General features: G+C 38.4%; 2 protein-coding genes across 3 annotated transcripts in view; both read left to right on the top strand.

Annotated features, from left to right (window-relative positions):
- The first annotated feature begins 8,696 nt into the window (after positions 1-8,696).
- On the top strand, positions 8,697-16,770 carry LOC112311612 (olfactory receptor 4F15). Of its 2 annotated transcripts, none has more exons than XM_045202188.3 (2): positions 8,697-8,770; positions 14,640-16,770. In XM_045202188.3, the coding sequence occupies exons 1-2, from the start codon at positions 8,741-8,743 to the stop codon at positions 15,606-15,608; spliced, it is 999 nt and encodes a 332-aa protein (XP_045058123.1). In that variant the 5' UTR covers positions 8,697-8,740; the 3' UTR covers positions 15,609-16,770. The 2 variants fall into 2 exon arrangements, with proteins under 2 accessions (XP_045058123.1, XP_045058127.1); XM_045202192.2 differs by lacking the exon at positions 8,697-8,770 and adding an exon at positions 10,573-10,649.
- LOC112311673 (olfactory receptor 4F3/4F16/4F29) overlaps positions 10,617-23,706 on the top strand; it is a 27,306-nt gene continuing 14,216 nt past the window's right edge. The window contains exon 1 of the mRNA XM_024568097.3: positions 10,617-10,649. The gene's annotated coding sequence lies outside the window, so the exon portion shown is untranslated. The remainder of the gene's footprint in view (positions 10,650-23,706) is intronic.

The raw sequence follows: 23,706 nt of genomic DNA, 5'->3' as shown, positions 1-23,706 counted from the left end.
TTTGGGTGCTCCTATGTTGGGTGGATATATATTTACAATGTTTATGTCTTCTTGGTGGATTCTTCCTTTGAGGTTTATGAAGTGACCTTCTGGGTCTCCTTTTATGGCCCTTGTTTTGCAGTCTATTTTGTCTGATATGAGTATTGCTACCCTGGCTTCTTTTCCCTGTCCAGGGAAAAATTTGTGTCCAGCCCTTCACTTTCAGTCTGTGTAGGTCTTTTGTTCTGAGTGGGTCTCTTGTAGGCAGCATATGTGTGGGTCATGTTTTCTTATCCATTCAGCTATTCTATGTCTTTTGATTAGAGCATTTAATCCATTTACGTTTAAGGTTATTATCGATAGGTAGTTATTCATTGCCATTTTTTCCTACCTGGGTTTCTCTCTCTTTCTCTTTTCCTTCCTTTACTTAAAGCAGTCCCTTTAGGATGTCATGCAGAGCTGGTTTGGTTGAGGTGTGTTCTTTTGGACTGCTTTTGTCTGGGAAACTCTATTTGGCCTTCTATCTTGATTGAGAGCCTTGCTGGGTAAAGTAGCCTTGGTTGCAGGCCTCTGGCTCTCATTACTTGGAATATTTTTTGCCATGCTCTTCTGGCTTGGAGCATTTCCTTTGAGAAGTCAGTTGCTAACCTGATTGGGGCTCCCTTGTATGTTATGTCCTATTTCTCCCTTGCAGCCTTTAAGATCCTCTCTTTGTCTTGGAGATTTGCCATTTTAATTATGATGTGTCTTGTAGTGGGCCTCTTTGGGTTCCTCTTGCTTGGGATTCTCTGTGTTTCCTGGATTTGAGTGACTTTTTCTCTCATCAGAGTAGGGACATTTTCCATCATTACTTTTTCCAACAGGTTTTCTATCCCTTGCTCTTCTTCTCCTTCTGATATTCCTATTATACGGATATTGTTACGTTTCATGTTGTCCTGCATTTCCCTTAATCCCTCTTCATTGTTTCTGAGCCTCTTTTCCTTTTCTTGCTCTTTCTGGGTGTTTTTTTCTACTTTGTCCTCCAGCTTGCTGATCCGATCCTCTGCTTCATCAAGTCTGCTTTTCATTCCTTCTACTGTGTTCTTCAATTCAGAAATTGTATTCTTCATTTCCTCTTGGCACTTGTTGAGAGTTTCTGTTTTCTTTTTCATGTTAATATAGTTTGCAGTGAGTTCATTGTAGTTTCCCTGTAGTTTCTGGTAGTTCTCTGTGAGCTCAGTGAGCTTCCTGATGACCATTGCTTTGAACTCAGTATCTGATAGTTGAGTTGGCTCTTTTTCAGTTAGCATTCTTTCTGAGGCTTCCTCCTTTCCTTTCATTTGGGTATTGTTTCTTTGTCTTCCCATTGTTTGTGAGATTCTTCTTGTTAGCCTCTGCTTCTTAAGTTGATCTATTCTGACTCGCTGGGTTTATGGTATGAACTCCTATGGTAAAATGCCAATCGGATTCAGTGGTGCTGTGTCCTTAATCTCCTGTGCTCACTGGTCTTGAGCTGATGTTTATGGGTCTAATACGGTCTAACTCTTGTCTTTTCAGCACTCTAGGTTTTATTGTCTCACCTGTGGGAAAAAGAGAAAGGCGGGGGAAAAAAGGAGAAGGGAGGGAGGGATAAAGGAAATGGAAAAGGAAAGGAAGGAAGGCAGAAGGAATAAAGAAAAATCGGAGGCAAGATAAGAAGGAATTTTAACAAAAATTAAAACAAAAGAATAAATAAAAGAAGGCAGGAAGAAGGAATAAAAAAGGTAAAGGATGGAAGGAAGAAGGAATAAAAAAAGAAAGAATGACAGAGAAGAAGAATGCATTTAGGGGGAAAGGAGAAAAAAAAAGAGAGAGAGAGCAAAGAAAAAAAAAATCTTCCACTGGCTTTAAACTGGTCAGGCCAGTAGTTCTGCTGGTCTTCCTGTCTGGGAAATGATAGGGGGTGGTTGGAAGGATTGGTTTCACTTTTCTCCCTTGCTGAGCCACACTCTTCACTGTTGTTCAGCCTGCAGTCCCGTTTCTCAGGTTCCTTCTGCTCCCCACTAGGCCTTTAGTTCACCAGCTGTGCTGTCCTTGGGTTGCACCAATTAGGGGCAACTCATACTCCACCTTCTTGCTCTTTGCTGTCTTAGATGCTAGGGGCTCTTGGTGCTGCTATGGGGTAGTTCAGCCCCCTACTGGGTCAAGTCTTTCCTGGGAATGCAGTCTCCCCTAGCCCTGCAGCTCCCCTCTGGTGGGCATTCTGCCTTCCTCCTAGAGAGTGAGTAGGCCCTGCAGGGCTCTGTGGACAGGGGCTAGGTGGGAGTTGGTCAGAACCGGTGTTTTTAGGTGTGGTTGCCTGCGGGCAGCCAGGCGGTTAATCGGGTTGTGGGGCCAGTCCCCGACTTTGAGCCTGTGCAAGGGGTAGCCAGCCGGTGATCCGGGTGCACACCCACTGAGGTTTCAGGTGTGGGCGCCCAGTCGGGGTTTCAGGGGTGGGCCACCAGGCCGGTTATCAAGGTCTGTGCCCACACAGGCGCTTTGGGTCTGTGTGCCCACGCAGCCGGTCCGCTGATCTGGATGCACACGATCCCTGGCTTTGGTCCAGGGCAACCAGCGGCTGATCAGGTTTTGTGCCCACCCGGGGTTTCAGGTGTTGTCCCCAGGCTACTGATCTGGGTGCGTGCCAGTCAGGCTTCAGGTGTGTGCTGGGGGTGCTTATCCCGTGTTCACAGTCCAGGGGCTGAGGGGGGAGGAGTGCAACAGGCCACGGCTGTTGCAGAGAGTTCTCTAACTAGCCTCTGAGTGCCTCTATTTTCTCTTTTTCTTTTCAAGAAATTCCTCCTATTCAAGCCCCCCCTGGTCCAAACAAGCACGTGGCCTCTCACACAGCCCAGCCTGGCTCTCTCTCAAGAATCCTGCAGCAGACCCTGCGGCCCAGCCTGGGGTTTCAGCCGCCCTGGTCCCAGGGACCTTATTGTCCTTAAGCACTCTTCTTACTGTCAGATCTTTCAAAGTCCTCTATCTTTGGTCTCTGATCTTCACACATGCTGGAATACCGTTGGCTGTTCACTCTGTTCCTCAGATCAGGTAGGCATTTCACTGGTGCTGAGGGAAAGTGGACTCTGCTCCCACCTATCTCGCTGCCATCTTCCCACTTGGAGGTAAGTACTTATTTGAACACCTTGAAGGCAAGTCTAGCGACACCAAATTACTACAGTTCTCCAACATCACACCTCTGTACAAATCCTTTTGAGCAAAGTCTAGGCATTCCCAGTGTTCTTGAGAGAAATCAGTGACATCCCTGAACATCACCAATCTCTAAGCCACGATTTTCAGATCTGTAAGAAAGCATCAATCCTCTCCTGGATTCCTATCTTGGAGAAGCACAGTGTCTGGAAAAGGCAGTGTTTGGACTTTGCTTTTGAATACATAGTCATTTTTGCCTGCTTTAGGCTCTTACTCGCCAGAAGGTACTGTTCAGTGTCCAGGGTCTGGTGCTCGGGTTCCAGAAAGATTTTGGCTTCACTGGGCTACACCAGAGCTGGCCCTAGCTCCTCCACAGATACAGCTCTTTCCCCATGCAAGGCCCCCAAATCACCAAAACAAATGGAAATGAAGCCATGTTAGGAACCAGGTGGCTCTGGGAAATGTGGTCCAAGGCAGGGAGGCTGTAGTTGGCCAGCCAAGACGCTGGGAGACAGTCCACCTAGCAGGGGTCTCTGGACCCTGCCACCAGAACCTAGTCATACCAGGGCAGCCCCTGGGGTTTCTGGGTGGGCCTTCCAGTGCTCAGTATGCAGGTGTTGGGTGCAGGCTGCCAGGGCGGTTGAGGCCTGAGACCTGGATTCTTGGGTAGTCCCAGGGTCTTACCTGATTAGGAGAAAGTGGGTCTGGCTGGCAGGGCTGGCACAAGGAAGGAGCAGGAGCTGGGCCACCGGTGATTGACCAGTCAAGTGGTTTATTTGTTAACCAGGCGAGAGTATTCACTTACTAATGTTGAATTAATTTTAAGTCACATTTGATTATAGCAACCAAAGAAATGTGCCCAGATAAAATGAACTTGTTTAAGGTTATTAGCCTTTCAGTGAAAAAATTACTTGCAGAGTCAGGACATTTGAGCAACACCAATAGTCAGTTAAAAACCGAGGCAAATTATTTCAAGTGGTTCCCTTTGGTTGTTGATAACTTGACAAATATTACTGATACTTCTCAGTTGGCATTTATTTTAGGAGTCAATGCCAAGTTTGAAGTAGCTGAAGAATTAGCCTCTGTGAATAGTTTGTGTGGAACAAATATAAGTGAGTATGTTTTCAAAGAAATTGAGAAAATACACATTCAGTATAACCTGAAGTGGAATCTGCTAAGATGTGTTACAACTGATGGTGATAAAAATATGTGTAAGAAGTAAAGTTAAAGGAATTCATCATCACCAACTCCTTATTATATGAAATGTTAAAGTGACTTAGCTAAGAAAAAGATAAAAAATGACAACAAACAGTAAAATGACAACAAACTCACAACCATCAACAACTGAATCTAAAAAACAAAAAGTAAAACTAAGCAAATAACTAGAACAGGAACAGAATGACAGAAATGGGGATCACATGGAAGGTTATCAGTGGGGAGGGCAAGAGGGAGAATCGGGGGGAAAAGGTACAGGGAATAAGAAGCATAATTGGTAGGCACAAAATAGACAGGGGAAGGTTAAGAATAGTATAGGAAATGGAGAAGCCAAATGGAGAAGCACTGATATATACAACACATGGACTGGAACGTAAGGCAGGGGTGGGGAATGCTGAAAGGTGAAAGGGTGCAGGGTGGAGCGGGGGAAAAGGGGAGAAAAAATGGGACAACTGTAATAGCATAATCAGTAAAATATATGTAAAAAAGAAGTAAAGGCCTATATTGGACAAATTTATAAACTTGTGAAAAATATTAGATGTTTAAAATCCATGGTTATGCCTTATATTATTCATCAGTTAAGTACATTGTAGAAAATATTTGAATATATCATGTGTTTACTGAACCAGTAGTTAACAAAAGTCAACCATTCACTCTTGTAGGTTTAACCATTGTTAATTTATACATTTTTGTTAAATAGATAGCCTGATTTCCCCCATTACACAGCAATTTGATAGACTACCAGTGGTTTCACTGCTATTTTTTGAGCTCAGGCACAAGATTGAAAATTTTCTGAGCCAATATGAATTAATCAATATCATGGGAAAGATGGAATAGATAGATAAAACATATCTAGATTTCAGTAAAGTGTCTATTAGGCTATCTTAATAAAAAATTTAAAACTGAATTCTGTGGAAACACAATTAGATGGATTTGAAACTTCAGGGACACATTATCCATAGAGTACCAATTTAAGGAGTATTGTATGAAGTGAGGAATACATTTATGCTCCTGTTGTTTTCCAACAGTTTCTCCAATGATTTAGGTTTAGATGGAAGAGATAAAAGTAAGAAAAGTTTAGGGTTAAGTAATGAAAATTAATCATATTGGCTGCAAACTCATATTAAGTCAAGGATATTGGGGTTTCCCACTCTCAAACTTCAAGGCTAGCAAAAATTCAGAATTTTCTAATAAGAACACAGGTTTCAGAATTGCAATTCCACTTTACTAACCGCGTTTTGTATCTACCCTCTGTGGTCTTTGATGACAAGCTGGTCCATAAATTTTGTTCATATTTTCTCTCACGAACCCAAGGTGCCCACACTTATTTCCAGGAATCCTCAGCTGTCTTCACAAACCATGGCCTTCCATGCACAAACAGCTGACAAGGCTCTGCATGTGCCATGCTATTTCAGATTTTCGTATTTCTACATATGTTGCTCCCTCTGTCACTGCGGTAGTCAAGATGTTGCCTTTTTGGTTTTCATATTTTCTGGCCATATTTTATTACTTATCTTCTGTGTGGATCTTTTGATACTACACTTACTACTCTATTTAAAATATTTCTTTATCTTTCTCTCATCTATAGAGTGTGAATTCTTTGAGGGATAATCTGTACCTCCTCTTCCTTCTCCTCCTCCTCCTTTTGTATAATCGTCAGAACTTGGTATCTTAGAATCTCAATTAGTGTTAACTAACACTAACACTAATTGGTTAGTGTTGATTAATTGTTTTGAACTCCATGGTCCTCTCACCCTTTCTCTACCATCTTGATCAATGGTCTATGAATAGTTGAAGAAAAATAGTTTTTCTGGAGCACTAACTATACATTGCAAAGACCAGAATTGAAACAGGAAATGTATTCCAACCCATAAATATTTATTTGGCAGAGCAATAGACACTTAGAGGTAAGAATATTGATGAAAATATTTAGATCTACAGTTTAAATCAGGATAGCTTCTAGAACAAGTGGTCTTCATATTTTTGGTAGCTTTATTTCTTGCTAAGCCCCAGAATATACCGTTTGTCTTTTTTCAACCTGCCCAAATGCATGTTTCTAGATAATAAATATCCAGTTGTGTGTGTTTGCATCTGCCTTATATGTATATATATGGGACAACAATAAAGGTGATTTTCATTAAAATTAATTAAAAGATATTTTATAAATCACAGGGTTTCATCTTTGCTTCAAGCCCTGAGGTAGAAAATAACCTTATAAAGCTTATTTAGTCACAAGGGATCCCTTCCCTCAAGTGACCTGTTAACTGCTTCTTCCTATGTTGCTCTGGGAAAATCAGTCTTACTCTATGAGACCATTTCCAGCATGGACTGAAGGAATATTGGTGTTCCTTGTTCTATTTGGTACCACTTTTAACTACATTCTGTATTGCTAATTAGCGACCTCATTTCTACTCTGGAGGAATAGAGGAATTTCAATTAACTCCATATGCCAATGTGATTTTTCTGAAGTTGCTGCTGTTTCAGATCTTTTAGAAAACAGGTGGGTGAGAAGGATGGGCAGAAAATATTCAACCAGATTGTTGTGTTTTGCCAAATAAGATATTTTTTGGTAAGTAAATCACAGTTTGAAATCACTACTGAGTATAGGAGAAGAGGGCTCCTGAAGGAGAAAGAGTTGAGAACAGTGGTTGAGTCAATGGGTAGGGATTGAAAGACACTATGAAGAAACCTAACTTAATCTTAAAAAAAATCCTTGCCAAGGATATGTTTATTGATGAGATGGGGGCGGGAGGGGGGGTGGAGAGGAGAGAAGAGGAGAGGGAGAGAGAGAGAGAGAGAGCAAGAAGAGAAGAGGAGAGGTGGAAAATTGATGTGAGAGAGAAACATTGATCAGTTGCCTCTTATATATGCCCCAGTTGGGGATTGAACATGTAAACTTTTGTTATATGGGATGATGCTCCAATAAACTGAGCCACCTCACCAGGGTGGCCTTTTTTTTTCTTTAAATAAGAGCTTTATTGAAATGTAATTCACATATAACATAATTTACCTTTTTAAAGTATGCAATTCAGTGGTTTTCAGTATCTTCACCATGTTGTGCAACCATCACCACAATCAATTTTGGGCTTTTGACAGGGACAAAAAGGGTCTCAAGTATCCAAGGATAAGGACTATGATGTGGAAGAGTCAGTCATGACCCAGGAGGCACACAGGAGTGTAAATAACATTAGGATGCAGATGAAATGTTTAGATTTAGTTTCTGATTCAGCTTAATTTGGTAGTAAACACTCATTCCACAGTTGGTAATAATAGTATTTGATCTGATTGTGGAAGACAACTTCTATGTGGAGCAAGAGAACAGAAGTGTGTAATGTAAGTAGTGTTTGCTAAAGAAGCAAGAGATGCATTTTTGTCCTCCTACACTGATTATTTAATCAGTTATTATAATAAATGACTGAGGAGAAAAAATCTGAAGTGATTGCTGAGGTCAAAGATTCTCCCTGATTTATTCCAGTGTACCTCATCTTCTTGAAATATTCAGAGAACCTTGATATGTGGTTATTTCTATATCCATTTATTATTCAGAAGCAGCAGCAACAACAACAACAAAAGCACTTGTTTAGCTTCTGTTATGTTTCCAACATTGCCCAGAGTGCTGGGAATACAGAGAAAAATACACAATTTCTTCCCTCCATGACCTCACAGCCAGGTGTGGGAGATATAAATAGAAAATTACATTCCATCACTATGTGCCTGGAGCAGGAACTGCTGAGAGGTGGAAAGGTGAAGTAAGGAAGGATATCCTTTAGGAAACTGTCTCATTAGAAAAGAAGTGGAGAGAATGGGGGAAACTGGTTTCACATTAAGGATCTGCCATTCTCTATCCACAAGGCTCTTTGCCAAATATATGCCGATAAGGAAAACTCAGGCTGGGTGGTGGTGAGGTTAACTTGTTCTCCTAAAGCTTTCACTGGGTGTGTGGCTAGGGCTCTGTGGAGCTCTAAAGATGGAAGCTCATTTTTCATCCCTTTCCTGTATTTTTCCATTTGGGCATGTTTTAGTCTCTAGTCTCAGAACTTGAGCAGAGTTTCTATTCTTCTTTTTTCTTTTCTCTTTCCCTTCTACTTCATTCTTTTCATCACTCTGTCTTTCTCTATTTCTTACTCTTTTGCTTAATTTTTCTTGTCTCTTTTATTTACTATCTTCCTCTTCCTACCTCTTACCATCTTTCACTTTCTTTTCTTTGTATGCTCCCTTTATCTTCTAAATTATCTTATTTTAAAAAATACAAGTGCTTTAAGTTGCAAAGGAATTAATTCATATTAACCTAGCAAACAATTCCTGACTTCCCAGAAGTAACAATTCTGTCCTCTGAAACTGTCCTAGGAGCTAAGGAGAAGACAGAGATGAATAATACAGGATCCCTGCCTTCTAGTGCATGAAAACAGAGGAAATAAGTCATACACAGGTAACTATACCACAGAGCAGAAGGTGCTATGAGAGTGTGAAGTGCTATGGGAAAGAAGGGGAATAAGATTTTTTTTTTCTATCTAGGATAAACTAGGGAGGTTTCATGAGATGAGTGGTGTTTACACGGGCTGTAAAAAATAAACAACATTTGAAGATAGATGAGGGTCTCTCTCTCTCTCTCTCTTTCTCTATGTGTGTGTGTTTGTGTACACACACATATTTAGTGGAGGGGATAGTTAAAGAAAAGGAGGAAAAGAAAGTTTCAGAGATGGTGAAGGGGATGATTTAACTGAAAACAGGGTGAGATAGTGCTACGGCTAAACACAGAGGCTCTGGAATACCATAGTTTTTTGTTAGCCAATGGCAGATCAACAATTTTGTCCAGTAGGGAGGCATTGCTAGTGTTTTTGGAATATTAATCTGCTGTAGAATGGTCTGGGGGGGCACAGGCTGAGGACTGGGGGTACTTTGAATTTTGCAGGACACTGTATTATGTGTCTCTGGCTGGTTAGTCCTTACTACTGTATCATCTTGAAGCTCTAATCAACTGGTTCATTCCATATATCTTATTTTAGTGTCTTTTTCCTGGATCCTACTCCATCCCAATCAGATTCCAGATAAATCATGAAAAATTTTCATTATTTTTCTTTCTCAAGTACTCAAACTCCAGATTACCTTATGATCTTTTCCTTGGCTTTGACGGTAATATGATCAAATGAAACAAAGGACAGCAATAGGTAGTACTAATTTTAAGTGTCAGCTTGAAAGTATAAAGTTCATACAATTTATTGACAGCATAAGCACTAAAAGACAGATCTGATTTCTCCTAAAAATTCACCTGTCACTACTTTACTGTAGTTTTTACTATAGCAAAAAGCCTTATTATGTGTAACATTTCTTTGTATTGTCACCCATTTTCCTTCCCCCTTCCTGATTCAGAACAATACATAGCCCTTTAATTTTGCAATGCTAACTCTTTTAACTGTATTTTTTTATTTCACCTATTTCTGCTACTCCAGGACCTTATGATCAATGAACTCTGACTCTTCTGCACTTTCATATTCTCCTCTATTGGCTCCTAGGAAATGCTCATTTCTCCTGTTTACTTAGTTGTTTAAAAGTCCCTTTATTTTAGACTACCTTTAATTATTCTTCTCCTTTTTATTTTTTTAGTCAATTTTGCATTTTCATCCATGGGTGATATTGGAAGGAAACTTTTTTCTTCATATTGCTCTGTTCAACTTTTAGCATCAATATTTTATTAACCTCATAAAATAAAGTTAGGGGAGAACATCTTCTCTCTTTCTCTGTAATTTATGTAGAATTGTAATTACTGTTTTCTTAAATTTTTGGTATATCTTCTCATTAAAACCAGAGTTACATTTGTGGGAAGATTTTAAAAATTAGATTTAAATTCTTTAATGTCTTTAATGCAATTAAAGGATTATTTAGGTTACCTATTTTGTCAATGTGGTCCCCACAAAAAACAGCACACTCACCTACAGTAATAGAGGGAAGATTACTAATTAAAAGGCTATTTAGAAAGGTGAGGATAAGATTAAGGGAAACCAGTAAGAAGTGGTAAGGTCAGAATCTGTAAAGAAAGTTATGGGTGCAGGAGAGGTCTGGCTGCCTTGTTGGAGAGAAATGCAGCCATTGCTATCCTGAGGCCTGCAGGGAACTAAATCAGGAGATTAATATCCTTATCTTTCATTGTCTCTTCTTGGCCTCCTATTTCATGTCAGTCCCTGCCATTGAGCAAAACCAACCAACACTGACAGTAGGAAGCTCAGGTTATGCAGTCCTTAGAGGTCAGTCCCAGAGCAAGATGAAGAAGGAGGACAGTGGATCTATAATGTTCAGTGCAGTGAGCTTTGGTAAGTTATGTTTTTTCTAGATATTTGCTCATATTCTCCGATTTTTGAAATATGTTGGCATAAAGTTGCTCATTATAGTCTCTTATTATGTTTTTAATGCTGGTAACATCTCTAGTTATGTTTCTCTTTTACTCAATACTCTGTGTGCCATCTTTCTTTTTCCTTCATCAGTTTCATCAGAGGGTTATCAATTTTACTTATATTTTTGAAAAAGCCTTTGTTTTTGTAGATTCTCTGTAGTTTACTTTTGTTTTCTATTTTATTAATTTATACTCTTATAATATTCTTTGTTATTCTTTGTTTTGCTGTTCTGTTTACTAACTGTTAAAAAGAGATACTTAGCTCATTAATTTTTAAATTACTTTTTCTTTCTCTAATATAAGCTGTTAGACTATATATTTCCCTCTTAATACTGCTTTTCTGCATCCTATAGGATTTTGTATAAAATACATTCATATCTCAGTTTTAAAAATTTTCTAATTTTTATTGTGATTGCACCTCTGAGCCAAGAGTTATTTAAAACTGCTACTGAATTTACAAACACATAGATTTTGTAGTTATCTTTTGGTTAGTGGCTCTACCTTGGGATTGGAATGTGGTCTGCATGATAACAATCTTGAAATTTATTAACATTTGCTTTATAAAAGAGTCCAGTATATGGCAATGTTTTTTTCCATTAAAATTTTTTTTTTACTGTTGTTCAAGTACAGTTTTCTGCCTTTCCCCCCTACCTCCCCACCCCATCCCAGCCATCCCCACCTCCCTTCCCTGATTATACTCCCCACCTTGGTTTTGTCCATGTGTCCTTTATAGTTGTTCCTGAAAACTCTTCACCCTTTTCCCTCTATTATCCCCTCCCATCTCCCTTCTGGTTACTGTCCGTTTGTTCTTAATTTCAATGTCTCTGGTTGTATTTTGCTTGCTTGTTTGTTTTATTGATTAGGTTACACCTAAAGGTGAGATCATATGGTACTTGTCTTTCACATCCTGGCTTATTTCACTTAGCATAATGCTCTCCAGTTCCATCCATGCAGGCACAAAGGGTAGGAGCCCCTTCTTTCTCTCTGCTGCATAGTATTCCACTGTGTAAATGTACCATAGTTTTTTGGCCCATTCATTTACTGATGGGCACTTAGGTTGCAGTGAGAATGTCCATCATAAACAGAGGAACAAACCACAAGTGTTGGAGAGGTTGTGGAGAAAAGGGGACCCTAGTGCACTGTTGGTGGGAATGCAGACTGGTGCAGCCACTATGGAAAACAATATGGAATTTCCTCAGAAAACTAAAAATGGAACTGCCTTTTGACCTGGCAATTCCACTGCTAGGATTATATCCTAAGAACCCTGCAACACCAATCCAAAAGAACCTATGCACCCCAATGTTCATAGCAGCACAATTTAAAATATCCAAGTATGCAGCAAATTTTTGTAATGTTCTATGTTTGTTTGAAAAGAATGTGTATTCTGTATATATTGGGGACAGGGATCTATGTAATTCAATTAAGTTAATTATATTTTCAAACCTTCTGTATGCTGACTGATATTTGGTCACTTTATCTTTTTGTTCCCTGAGAAAAGAGTGTTTCACTCTCTCAATGTTTCTGCAAGTATACAGGATTTGTCTATTCCTGTAGTTTTGCTAATTCTTTCTTCATATGGTTTTAGGCTATACTATTTGGTAGATACAAATTTATACTTGTTATATCTTTACGTGGAATTGAATTTTTTAGCTTGAAGTGATAAGTATATTTAGTAATGCTCTTTGCCTTAAAGTTGATTCAAATAACATTGTTACCTAGTACATCAGCTTTCCTTGGTTAGTATTTGCTTAGTATATCTTTCGCGTACTTTTATTTCCAAACTTTCCATCTTTCTGTTTTCTTGTATAAATATATCTCTTGTAAATAGCATATTTTTGAATTTTACAAAAACAATCTGACAATTCTTCCTTAATATATATATTTTTTTACTGGAGAATTTAGTCTTCTTACATTTCTGGTGATTTTTGACGTATTTGGAAGTATTTTTATCACCTTATTTTGTTGTATTTGTTCTATCATTTACATGTTACTTTCTCATATCTTGCCTTTTTAGAGATTTAATATTCATTCTCATTCTACTTTTTATCCTCTATTAGTTTGGAAATTATACATTCTATTTTTATCCTTTTAGTGATTATATTAGAAAATTAGCATTCACATTTAGCATATTAAAGTCTAATACAGACCTATCATATAACACAGTGTAAACAGTACTTCCTGGAATTGTGTGACACGGTGACTCTGTGGACTTTACATATTTTAACTGCATTGCCATTCTCTCAATTTATCCTATTGCTGCCATGTGTCCCAATTTTTTCTCTTTCAAAATACCACTTAGGGCCTTGGCTGGGTGGTTCAGTTGGTTGTTGTCCTGTACACCAAAAAACAATAGGTTGTGGGTTCAATCCCCAATTGGGGAGTGTATAGGAAGCAACTGATAGATGTTTCTCTCTCATATTGATGTTTCTTTCTCCTTTCCTCTCTCTCTAAGATCAATAAACATATCCTAAGATGAGGATTAAAAAAATGAAAATACCACTTTGTGTAGTATTAAGGTGTTTCATTCAGTCTTTGTTTATTTAGATTTGGCTTCATATTTGCTCATCATTTCTTCTTGCATTTCAGAACTTCCATGTGGGATTACTTTCTTCCTGAAATATATTCTTCTGAAGTCCCTGTGAACTAGTAGAAGCAACAATTTATCACCATGAAATACTTACTTAGTACACCCATTTTCTTTTTATCCCAAACCTCTGTTGAAGTGCTTACATTTCTCACTTAAAGTGGCTCCCTGATGTGAGAGGAGAACACATGGTGAAATTTTAAGTAGAGTCAGTAATAACAAGAGAAGTTGGTGGGAGATGGAGTGACATTAGGATCACTGGAGTTAGAGCCTTTGTCGAATCCAGTTAAGTGCTACTGTGGTCATTTTTGACCAAATAAAAAGAGGTGCATTATGCTAAGTGAAATAAGCCAGGTGGTGAGGGACAAATACCATATGATCTCACCTTTAACTGGAACATAATCAACAAAAGAAAAAAGCAAACAAAATAGAACCAGAGACATTGAAGTTAAGAACAATCTAACAATAGCCAGAGGGGAGTGGGGAGGGGATAGTGGGGAGAGGGGTTTACAGGAGCTACTGTAAAGGACACATGGACAAAATCAAGGGGGAGGGTGGAGGTGGGAGAGGGAGGTTGGTTCAGCTGGGGTGGGGTGGAGGGATGGGGAAAAAATGCAGACAACTGTAATTGAATAACAATAAAAATTAAAAACAAAACAAAACAAAACAAAAAGAGGTTGTAGAGGCTTTATCTTTTGTCAACTTGAGTAGATTGAGCTACATTCTTCAGCATTCCTTTTCTGTAGGTTTCAACTAGAATGATTTGCAAGAAAGATTCTTTATCAATATTTCAAGGGCAAAAGTGAAGCAGTAGCCAGATTTGTAGCTAACAGATATTACCATTTCTCTGCTGGCTTGTCTCATTGATGTGAGCCAGTGGCTGGGACTGCAGCTGTCACACCTTCTTTGTGATTTTTCTTTAGCTTCTCTTAGTTGAGGGCCAGGTGTGTGTTTAGCTCTGGTGAAGGTCCCTGGCTTCTGGGTGCATGAACACCATCAAGGTTGGAGGCAACAACCTCTGACACTGTTTTAGCCTGTCTTTATGGCTTTAGCCTTGCTTGGGGGTGGTATTAGTTTATTTTTATTTCCCCCATTTTATAACCATCTTTCTTTCCTAACTGCCTGTCATGTGAACTTCAAACTACAGCATCAGATGCAAAGTCAACTGACTTACAGAGACTGCTGAATCAGCTTCCATGATTTCCTAAGATCAAGTCACTGTCAGAAATCCCATAGTACATTATCTCCTAGTGGTTCTGCTTCTCTAATGGAACCCTGTCTGATACAACTAGTAATTCCAATTTCTTATTTTTCCTGTTCTTTCAGGCAAATTTGGAGCCCAAAGTGACTGAGACCATGAGGGTAGGAAATTATTCGGTGGTGCCTGAGATTCTGTTGGTGGGACTCACCAGTTCTTTGGAGATGCAACTAGTTCTCTTTCTAGTTTTCTCTGTGTCCTATGTAGCAGGTGTTTTAGGAAACCTTCTCATTGTGCTCACAGTGATCTCTGACTCCCATTTACACTCTCCCATGTACTTCCTGCTGGCCAACCTCTCCTTTATTGACATGTGGGTTTCCTCCATTGCAGCTCCCAAGATGATTTCTGATCTTTTCAAGGAGAGGAAAGTGATCTCTTTCCAAGGCTGCATTGCTCAGATGTTCTTCATTCATGTTATTGGAGGAACTGAGATGGTTCTGCTCATTGTCATGGCCTTTGACCGTTATGTTGCTATATGTAGGCCTCTTCACTACCTGACTATCATGAACTTTAGAACCTGTATTTTACTCCTGGTGGCTTCCTGGACCATTGGAATCATCCACTCATGGATCCAACTTGTATTTGTTGTAAACTTACCATTCTGTGGCCCCAATGAAGTAGATAGCTTTTACTGTGATCTTCCACGATTTATTAGGCTTGCTTGCACAGACACTTACAAATTGGAGCTCATGGTCACTGCCAATAGTGGTTTCATCTCCCTGGGAACTTTTCTCATTTTGATTATCTCTTATATCTTCATTTTGGTCACTGTTTGGCAACGTTCTTCAGATGGCTTGTCCAAGGCCCTCTCTACACTGTCAGCTCACATTACAGTGGTGGTCTTATTTTTTGGTCCATGTATTTTTGTGTACTCTTGGCCATTTCCCACAGTGCCAGTGGATAAATTCCTTGCTGTTTTTGATGTATTCATCACCCCATTTCTGAATCCTGCCATCTATACCTTTAGGAACAGAGAGATGAAGGTGGCAATGGAGAGACTATTCAGTCAGATGTTGAGTTTCAGGAAGCAGTTTTAAGTGATTTTGATATCAAGAAAGACAAGCATCTCTAATATTTTCTGCCCATGCTACAGACATGAACCAATGAAACAGCAGCAATGATGCTTTAGTTAGTAGCTCAATTACTAATGTCCAAGATTTTCTTAGTGTGTTTTCTGTCATATTCTGCCATAACCAAGGAGGATATGGTATTTTTCTTTCTTATGCAATGTGATGGAATAAAAAGTGTTATTATAAGTTTGTTTCCATATTTTCTGATTCCTTGTTGATAAAGAGGATTCTGGACTGGTCTTTTATATCTCTTTTTCTACTCTATTCTAAGGTGAATTCTCCCTTGTCAGATTTATTTTTGTGGTTTATGATGTAGAATTTGAAGAAAAAGTGCTTTGAAAATATGCTAAAATTTGCAATTATTATGGATAGTTTTCTTTGAGGTTTATAGTGAGACATAAGGGAATAGCTGCAATGTATGAATAAAACAGATAAGAGATAAAAAGGGGATTTTTAAGAGATGTCTAACTTTTACCTTTCAACATATATTGCCCTTCAATAAATGAAAGCAAAGAGCTAAAGTTATTTTTGATTTCAAGAGATCATAACATTAGCCTGAAATTGGATCACTTGGTTATTACTTCTTAAACAATTCAGCTAGTGTATGTGGTAACTATGACTTAAGCCGTATCATTACTTCAGTTATTTCAAAAGTTGTGTTGCCTGTCAGGGGATTCAAACAACGAGGGTCAGGTAATGAGCAAAGACAATGACCTATTTAATAATTTTGTGGCAGCTAGTGCTGATCCTTGCCCTAATCATAATGAAACCAGCAATGGTTCTGTAGAGTTAGGTAAATTCTTTTTCCCCCCCAGTGACATGATTATAAGCACAGACTCTTGAGCCAGATTGCCTGACATCAGTCTTAGCTTTGCTTTTTACTGACACACAAATTGCTTATCCTCTTCATGCCTAAATTCGATCATCTGTAAGGTGGAGATAAATTAAATCACCTGAAATGTATGATATTTGACTGTTTCAACTTACAAAAATGGCAGTTCTTTATGGCTAGGTGTACCTTACTCATAAGGTGTATAGATTAACTTAATTTGTGTTTGTAAATTGCTTTAAACAATTCCTGGTCTATAGTGTTATATAAGTGCCTGTTCAACAAAATGAAATAAAACATTAAAACCACATCTCAGTTTTGATGACTTTCTTTCAAGCTATCTACAAATTTCTTTGTAATGTCTTCATTTCTAACTCCATTCATTAGACCTTGATCAAGAACTTGTTTTTTTCCTAACAGGACTAGCATATTTTATATCATAAAGTCCCTTAAATATAGAGACTTCAGAATGCCACAGTTCAATTTACTTTCTGCATGTTCTTTCTCTTATATTCAAATGACTTTTTATATGCTATGCAATAGTTCTATTAAGCTTTGTTATATTAATACAATAGTTATTGATTGCAATAATGTGCTGAAAGTAGTTACCAAGCTGACTAGGTATGAAAAATTTTATAAATAGGAATTCAATTATCCAAAAAGGTATTCATTATATTCTCAAGCCTGTGCCAGGAACTATAAAGAATTTTGTTAGAACTCTACAACTCATTTGTAAGAAGGAACTATGGATCTCTGAAACAAGAAAAAATCACTGCAAGTAACGGGTATAGTAAGGTGGGTAGACTCAATGAAAGGGCTTGAGTAGAGGAGATTTGTGAATTTGTGCATGCTATGGAATGGGGCTAAAGCCCATGCTGACCCATCTTTTGAGGTAAGTGCATGCCCTGAGAAGCTCATGGAAAGCTCTGGAGCTAAGGGCAGGTTGATACCACAGCATGACAAGGGATGATTTCTCCTCTACCTCATTGCCTAACTAGGGTCCCCAAAGCTTGAGATTTGGCCCTGCCAACTTCATTGACTCCTTTTCATTCTTTTTAGACATTTTGGAATTTCTGTTACTTGAATACACCACACTCTTGGTTTGAGACCTGTATATTGGACCTTCTGTCTACTTGCGGAGCCGTTTGTCTGGAAATATGCAAGGCTGGCTGCTTTTCCTCATTCAGGTTTCAGATTTAGGTTTTTCATATTCAAAATACTTTCTACCTAAAGAAATTCCTTCCTCCCTTTCTGCTTCGGTTATTCTTTATTGTATGTTTTGTTTAATGTCTTCATAACTTTACCTCTCTTTGTTTCTCTTCATGGGAAAAAAAAAAGGTCCATAAAGCAGAAAACATGATTCCTTTTGATCTAGCAGATGGCTGGCCTTGAGTGGACAGTCAATAATTATTTATTTATTTTTTTGCACAAAGAGCTATAGTAAATAAAAGCTGAGAGGATGAAAGCAACAACGGTTTCCTTCCATATTACAAGGCATGGAAAGGAATGGGAAAATATAATAGATTTAGCAGAAATGTTACATTATATGTATTCAGGATAACAAACTGGTGGAGTCTAAAGTATGTTTGTAGGTAAGCACAATAAAAAAAGAAAGAATGTCACTGAAAATTATTTCACTCAAACTCAAAATTTTGTTATATTTCTTTTAGAATTTTCATTTATGAATTTAAAATTTACACAAAATAATTTGTATATTATTTTGTAGATCACATTGTTCTACAGTGCATTTAACAATATATGTGAATAATTTAAGAATATCATATCTAAATTTTTCATGGTGATAAATCTACTTCTAGCAGGTAGTTCTATGCTAAGTTGGTTGGCAATATGGTAATTTATTGTCTGGGTATAGCCATATCACTTAGTCAATACTTCATTGCTGACATTTAAGTTCTCGTTTTTTAGATATCAACAGTTTTGCTATAAAGATCTCTTTTTTAAAATTTAAGAATACTTAATTATTTAGGAATTCAACTGAATTTTTCTCTTATATAGAATATTTTTTAAAACTTTTTATTGTTATTCCATTACATTTGTCCCCCTTTTCTCCCCATCTCTCCACCCCATCCCAGCCGAACTCACCTCCCACCCGCACCTCGACCCTCCCCCTTGATTTCCTCCACGTGTATTTTATAGTTGTTCCTGTAATCCCCTCTCCCCACTGTCCAGTCCCCACTCCCCTCTGTTTATTGTTAGATTGTTCTTAACTTCAATGTCTCTGGTTCTATTTTGTTTGCTTTTTTCTTTTATTGATTATGTTCCAGTTAAAGGTGAGATCATATGGTATTTGTCCCTCACCACCTGGCTTATTTCACTTAGCATAATGTTCTCCAGTTCCATCCATGCTGTTGCAAAGGGTATAAGCTCGTTCTTTCTCTCTGCTGTGTAGAGTTCCATTGTGTAAATGTACCACAGTTTTTGGATCCACTCATTTGCTGATGGGCACTTAGGTGGCTTCCAGTACTTGACTATTGTAAATTGTGCTGCTATGAACATTGAGGTGCATAGGTTCTTTTGGATTGGTGTTTCAGGGTTCTTAGGGTATAATTCCAGCAGTGGAATTGCTGGGTCAAAGGGCAGTTCCATTTTTAGTTTTCTGAGGAAATTCTATACTGTTTTCCACAGTGGCCTCACCAGTCTGCATTCCCACCAACAGTGCACTAGGGTTCCCTTTTCTCCGCATCCTCTCCAACATTTGTTTGTGGATTTGTTTATGTTGGCCACTCTGACTGGTGTGAGATGGTACTTCATTGTGGTTTCAATTTGCATCTGTCTGATGGCTAGTGATGCTGAGCATCTTTTCATATGTCTCTGGGCCCTCTGTATGTCTCCCTTGGAGAAGTGTCTGTTCAAGTCCTTTGCCCATTTTTTAATTGGGTTGTTTTTCTTCCTGGCGTGTAGTCCTGTGAGTTCTTTATATATTTTGGAGATCAGGCCCTTGTCTGAGGTATCATTGGCAAATATGTTTTCCCATACTGTTGGTTCTCTTTGTAATTTGGTGCTGTTTTCTTTAGCCATGCAGAAGCATTTTATTTTGATGAGGTTCCATTTGTTTATTCGTTCCTTTATGTCCCTTGCTTTAGGGGACGTGTCTGTGAAGATGTTACTGCATGGAATGTCTGAGATCGTCCTGCCAATGTTTTCCTCTAGGACTTTTATGGTGTTACGACTTATATTTAAGTCTTTTATCCACCTTGAGTTTATTTTTCTGTATTGCATAAGTTGGTGATCGAGTTTCACTTTTTTCCACGTAGCTGTCCAGATCTCCCAACACCATCTGTTGAAGAGGCTGTTTTTGCTCCATTTTACCCTCCTGCCTCCTTTGTCAAATATTAATTGACTGCAAAGACTTGAGTTTGTTTCTGGGTTCTCTGTTCTGTTCCATTGGTCTATGTCCCTGTTTTGATGCCAGTACCAGGCTGTTTTGATTACAGTGGTCTTCTAATACAGTTTGATATCAGGTATTGTGATCCCTCCTGCTTTGTTCTTCTTTCTTAAAATTGCTGCAGCTATTTGGGGTCGTTTATGGTTCCATATAAATTTCTGAAATGTTTGTTCTATATCTATGAAATATGTCGTGGGTACTCTAATAGGGATTGCATTGAATCTATAAATTGCATTGGGTAGTATGGCCATTTTGATAATGTTAATTCTTCCAATCCATGAGCATGGTACATGCTTCCATTTGTTTGTGTCTTCCTTAATTTCCTTCTTGAGTGTTGTGTAGTTTTCTGAGTACAGGTCTTTTACCTCCTTGGATAGGTTTTTTCCTAGGTACTTTATTTTTCCTGTTGCTATATCAAATGGGATATTTTTCCTGATTTCTGTTTCTGCAGTTTTGTTGTTGATATACAGTAATGCCTTTGATTTCTGAGTATTGACTTTGTATCCAGTTGTTTTGCCAAATTCATTTATTAGGTCAAGTAGTTTTTTGGTGGAGTCTATAAGATTTTCCATGTACACTACCATGTCATCTACAAACAGTGACAGTTTCATTTCCTCCCTTCCAATTTGGATGCCTTTTATTTCTTTTTCTTGTCTGATTGCTGTGGCGAGGACTTCCAACACTATTTTGAATAGGAGTGGTGAGAGAGGGCATCCTTGTCTTGTTCCTGATCTTAGTGGGAAAGCTCTAAGTTTTTGTCCATTGAGTGTGATGTTGGCTGTAGGTCTCTCATATATGGCCTTTATTATGTTGATGAATGCTCCCTTTATTCCCACTTTGCTGAGTGTTTTTATCAGAAATGGGTGCTGTACTTTATCAAATGCTTTTTCTGCATCTATTGATATGATCATGTAATTTTTGTCTTTGCTGTTGTTTATTTGATGTACTATGCTTATTGATTTGCAAATATTGTACCATCCTTGCATCCCTGGGATGAATCCCACTTGGTCATGGTGGATGATCTTTTTAATGTATTGCTGGATGCAGTTTGCCAGTATTTTGTTGAGAATTTTAGCATCTATGTTCATCAGTGCTAGTGGCCTGAAGTTTTCTTTCTTTGTTGTGTGTTTATCTGGTTTTGGGATTAGGATGATGCTGGCTTCATAAAAAGAGTTTGGGAGTCTTCCATCAATTTGGATTCTTTTGAATAGTCTGTGAAGGATAGGGGTTAGCTCTTCCTTAAATGCTTTATAGAATTCTCCTGTGAAACCATCTGGTCCAGGACTTTTGTGTGTTGGGAGTTTCTTGATGTCTGCTTCAATTTCGTCTGCTGTTATTGGTCTGTTCAGGCTTTCTGTTTCTTCTTCATTCAGTTTTGGAAGATTATATTTTTCTAGAAATGTGTCCATTTCACCTATGTTTTCAAATTTCTTGGCACACAGTTCTTTGTAGTAATTTCTTATAATCCTTTATGTTTCTGTTGTATGAGTTGTAATCTCTCCTCTTTCATTTCTAATGGTGTTTATTTGGATCCTCTCTTTATTTATTTTGAACAAATGTTTTATGAAACAAGATATGGAAATGGCCAACGAGCACATGCCGTAATGCTCAACAGCAGTAGATATCAGAGAAATGCAACTTGTAACTACAGTGAAATACCACAACACACACACTAAAACAGCTACTGGGATAGCTAAAATTTTATTTATTTATTTATTTAATCCCTCTTCCCCCACCCCAGCCGAACCTCTCTATTTTCTTAATGAGCCTACTTAGAGGCTTGTTGATTTTGTTTATCTTTTCAAAGAACCAGGTCCTGGATTCATTGATCCTTACAATTGTGCTTTTAGTCTCTGTGTCATTTAACTCTGCTCTGATCTTCGTTATTTCCTTCCTTCTGCTTGCTCTGGGCTGTCTTTGTTGTTGTTCCTTGAGTTCTTGTAGGTGTAGACTTAGGCTCTTTGTTTGAAATGTTTCTATCTTTTTAAGGTAGGCCTGTATTGCTATGAACTTCCCTCTCAGGATGGCCTTTGCTGTATCCCATAGGTTTTGGGTTGTTGTGAGTTCATTTTCATTTGTTTCCAGAAAGTTTTTGATTTCTTCCCTAATCTCGTTCTTGACCCATTCATTGTTTAATAGCATGCTATTCAGTCTCTATGATTTTGAGTGTTTGGGTTTTTTTCCTTTGGGGTTGGTTTCTAGTTTCAGCCCCTTGTGGTCAGAGAAAATGCTTGGTATGATTTCAATTTTCTGGAATTTGTTGAGGCTTGCTTTGTGTCCTATCACGTGGCCTATCTTTGAAAAAGTTCCATGTACACTTCAAAAGAATGTGCATTTTTCTTCTTTGGGATGAAAAGCTCTGTAAATATCAGTTAAGTCCATTTCCTCTAGGGTATTGTTAAGTGGCACAATATCCTTCTTGATATTTTGTTTGGAAGATCTGTCCATTTTTGACAGTGGGGTGTTAAAGTCCCCAACTATAATTGTGTTGCTGTCAATATCTTTCTTGAAGTCCTCCAAGATTTTCTTTATGTATTTGGGTGCTCCTATGTTGGGTGGATATATATTTACAATGTTTATGTCTTCTTGGTGGATTCTTCCTTTGAGGTTTATGAAGTGACCTTCTGGGTCTCCTTTTATGGCCCTTGTTTTGCAGTCTATTTTGTCTGATATGAGTATTGCTACCCTGGCTTCTTTTCCCTGTCCAGGGAAAAATTTGTTTCCAGCTCTTCACTTTCAATCTGTGCAGGTCTTTTGTTCTGAGTGGGTCTCTTGTAGGCAGCATATGTGTGGGTCATGTTTTCTTATCCATTCAGCTATTCTATGTCTTTTGATTAGAGCATTTAATCCATTTATGTTTAAGGTTATTATCGATAGGTAGTTATTCATTGCCATTTTTTCCTACCTGTGTTCCTCTCTCTTTCTCTTTTCCTTCCTTTCCTTAAAGCAGTCCCTTTAGCATGTCTTGCAGAGCTGGTTTGGTGGAGCTGTATTCTTTTAGACTTCCTTTGTCTGGGAAGCTCTTTATTTGGCCTTCTATCTTGATTGAGAGCCTTGCTGGGTAAAGTAGCCTTGGTTGCAGGCCTCTGGTTCTCATTACTTGGAATATTTTTTGCCATGCTCTTCTGGCTTGGAGCATTTCCTTTGAGAAGTCAGTTGCTAACCTGATTGGGGCTCCCTTGTATGTTATGTCCTGTTTCTCCCTTGCAGCCTTTAAGATCCTCTCTTTGTCTTGGAGATTTGCCATTTTAATTATGATGTGTCTTGTAGTGGGCCTCTTTGGGTTCCTCTTGCTTGGGATTCTCTGTGTTTCCTGGATTTGAGTGACTTTTTCTCTCATCAGAGTAGGGACATTTTCCATCATTACTTTTTCCAACAGGTTTTCTATCCCTTGCTCTTCTTCTCCTTCTGATATTCCTATTATACGGATATTGTTACGTTTCATGTTGTCCTGCATTTCCCTTAATCCCTCTTCATTGTTTCTGAGCCTCTTTTCCTTTTCTTGCTCTTTCTGGGTGTTTTTTTCTACTTTGTCCTCTAGCTTGCTGATCTGATCCTCTGCTTCATGAAGTCTGCTTTTGATTCTTTCTACTGTGTTCTTCAGTTCAGAAATTGTATTCTTCATTTCCTCTTGGCCCTTGTTGATAGTTTCTATTTCCTTTTTCCTGTTGATACAGTTTGCAGTGAGTTCATTGTAGTTTCCCTGTAGTTTCTGGTAGTTCTCTGTGAGCTCAGTGAGCTTCCTGATAACCATTGCTTTGAACTCTGTATCTGATAGTTGACTTGCCTCTATTTTATTTAGCATTTTTTCTGAGGCTTCCTCCTTTCCT

Source organism: Desmodus rotundus, chromosome 7 (genome assembly GCF_022682495.2).
Source record: "Desmodus rotundus isolate HL8 chromosome 7, HLdesRot8A.1, whole genome shotgun sequence".
NCBI lineage: Eukaryota > Metazoa > Chordata > Mammalia > Chiroptera > Phyllostomidae > Desmodus > Desmodus rotundus.
Note: the sequence above shows the minus strand (reverse complement) of the source record. Positions and strands in the feature narration are given on the sequence as shown.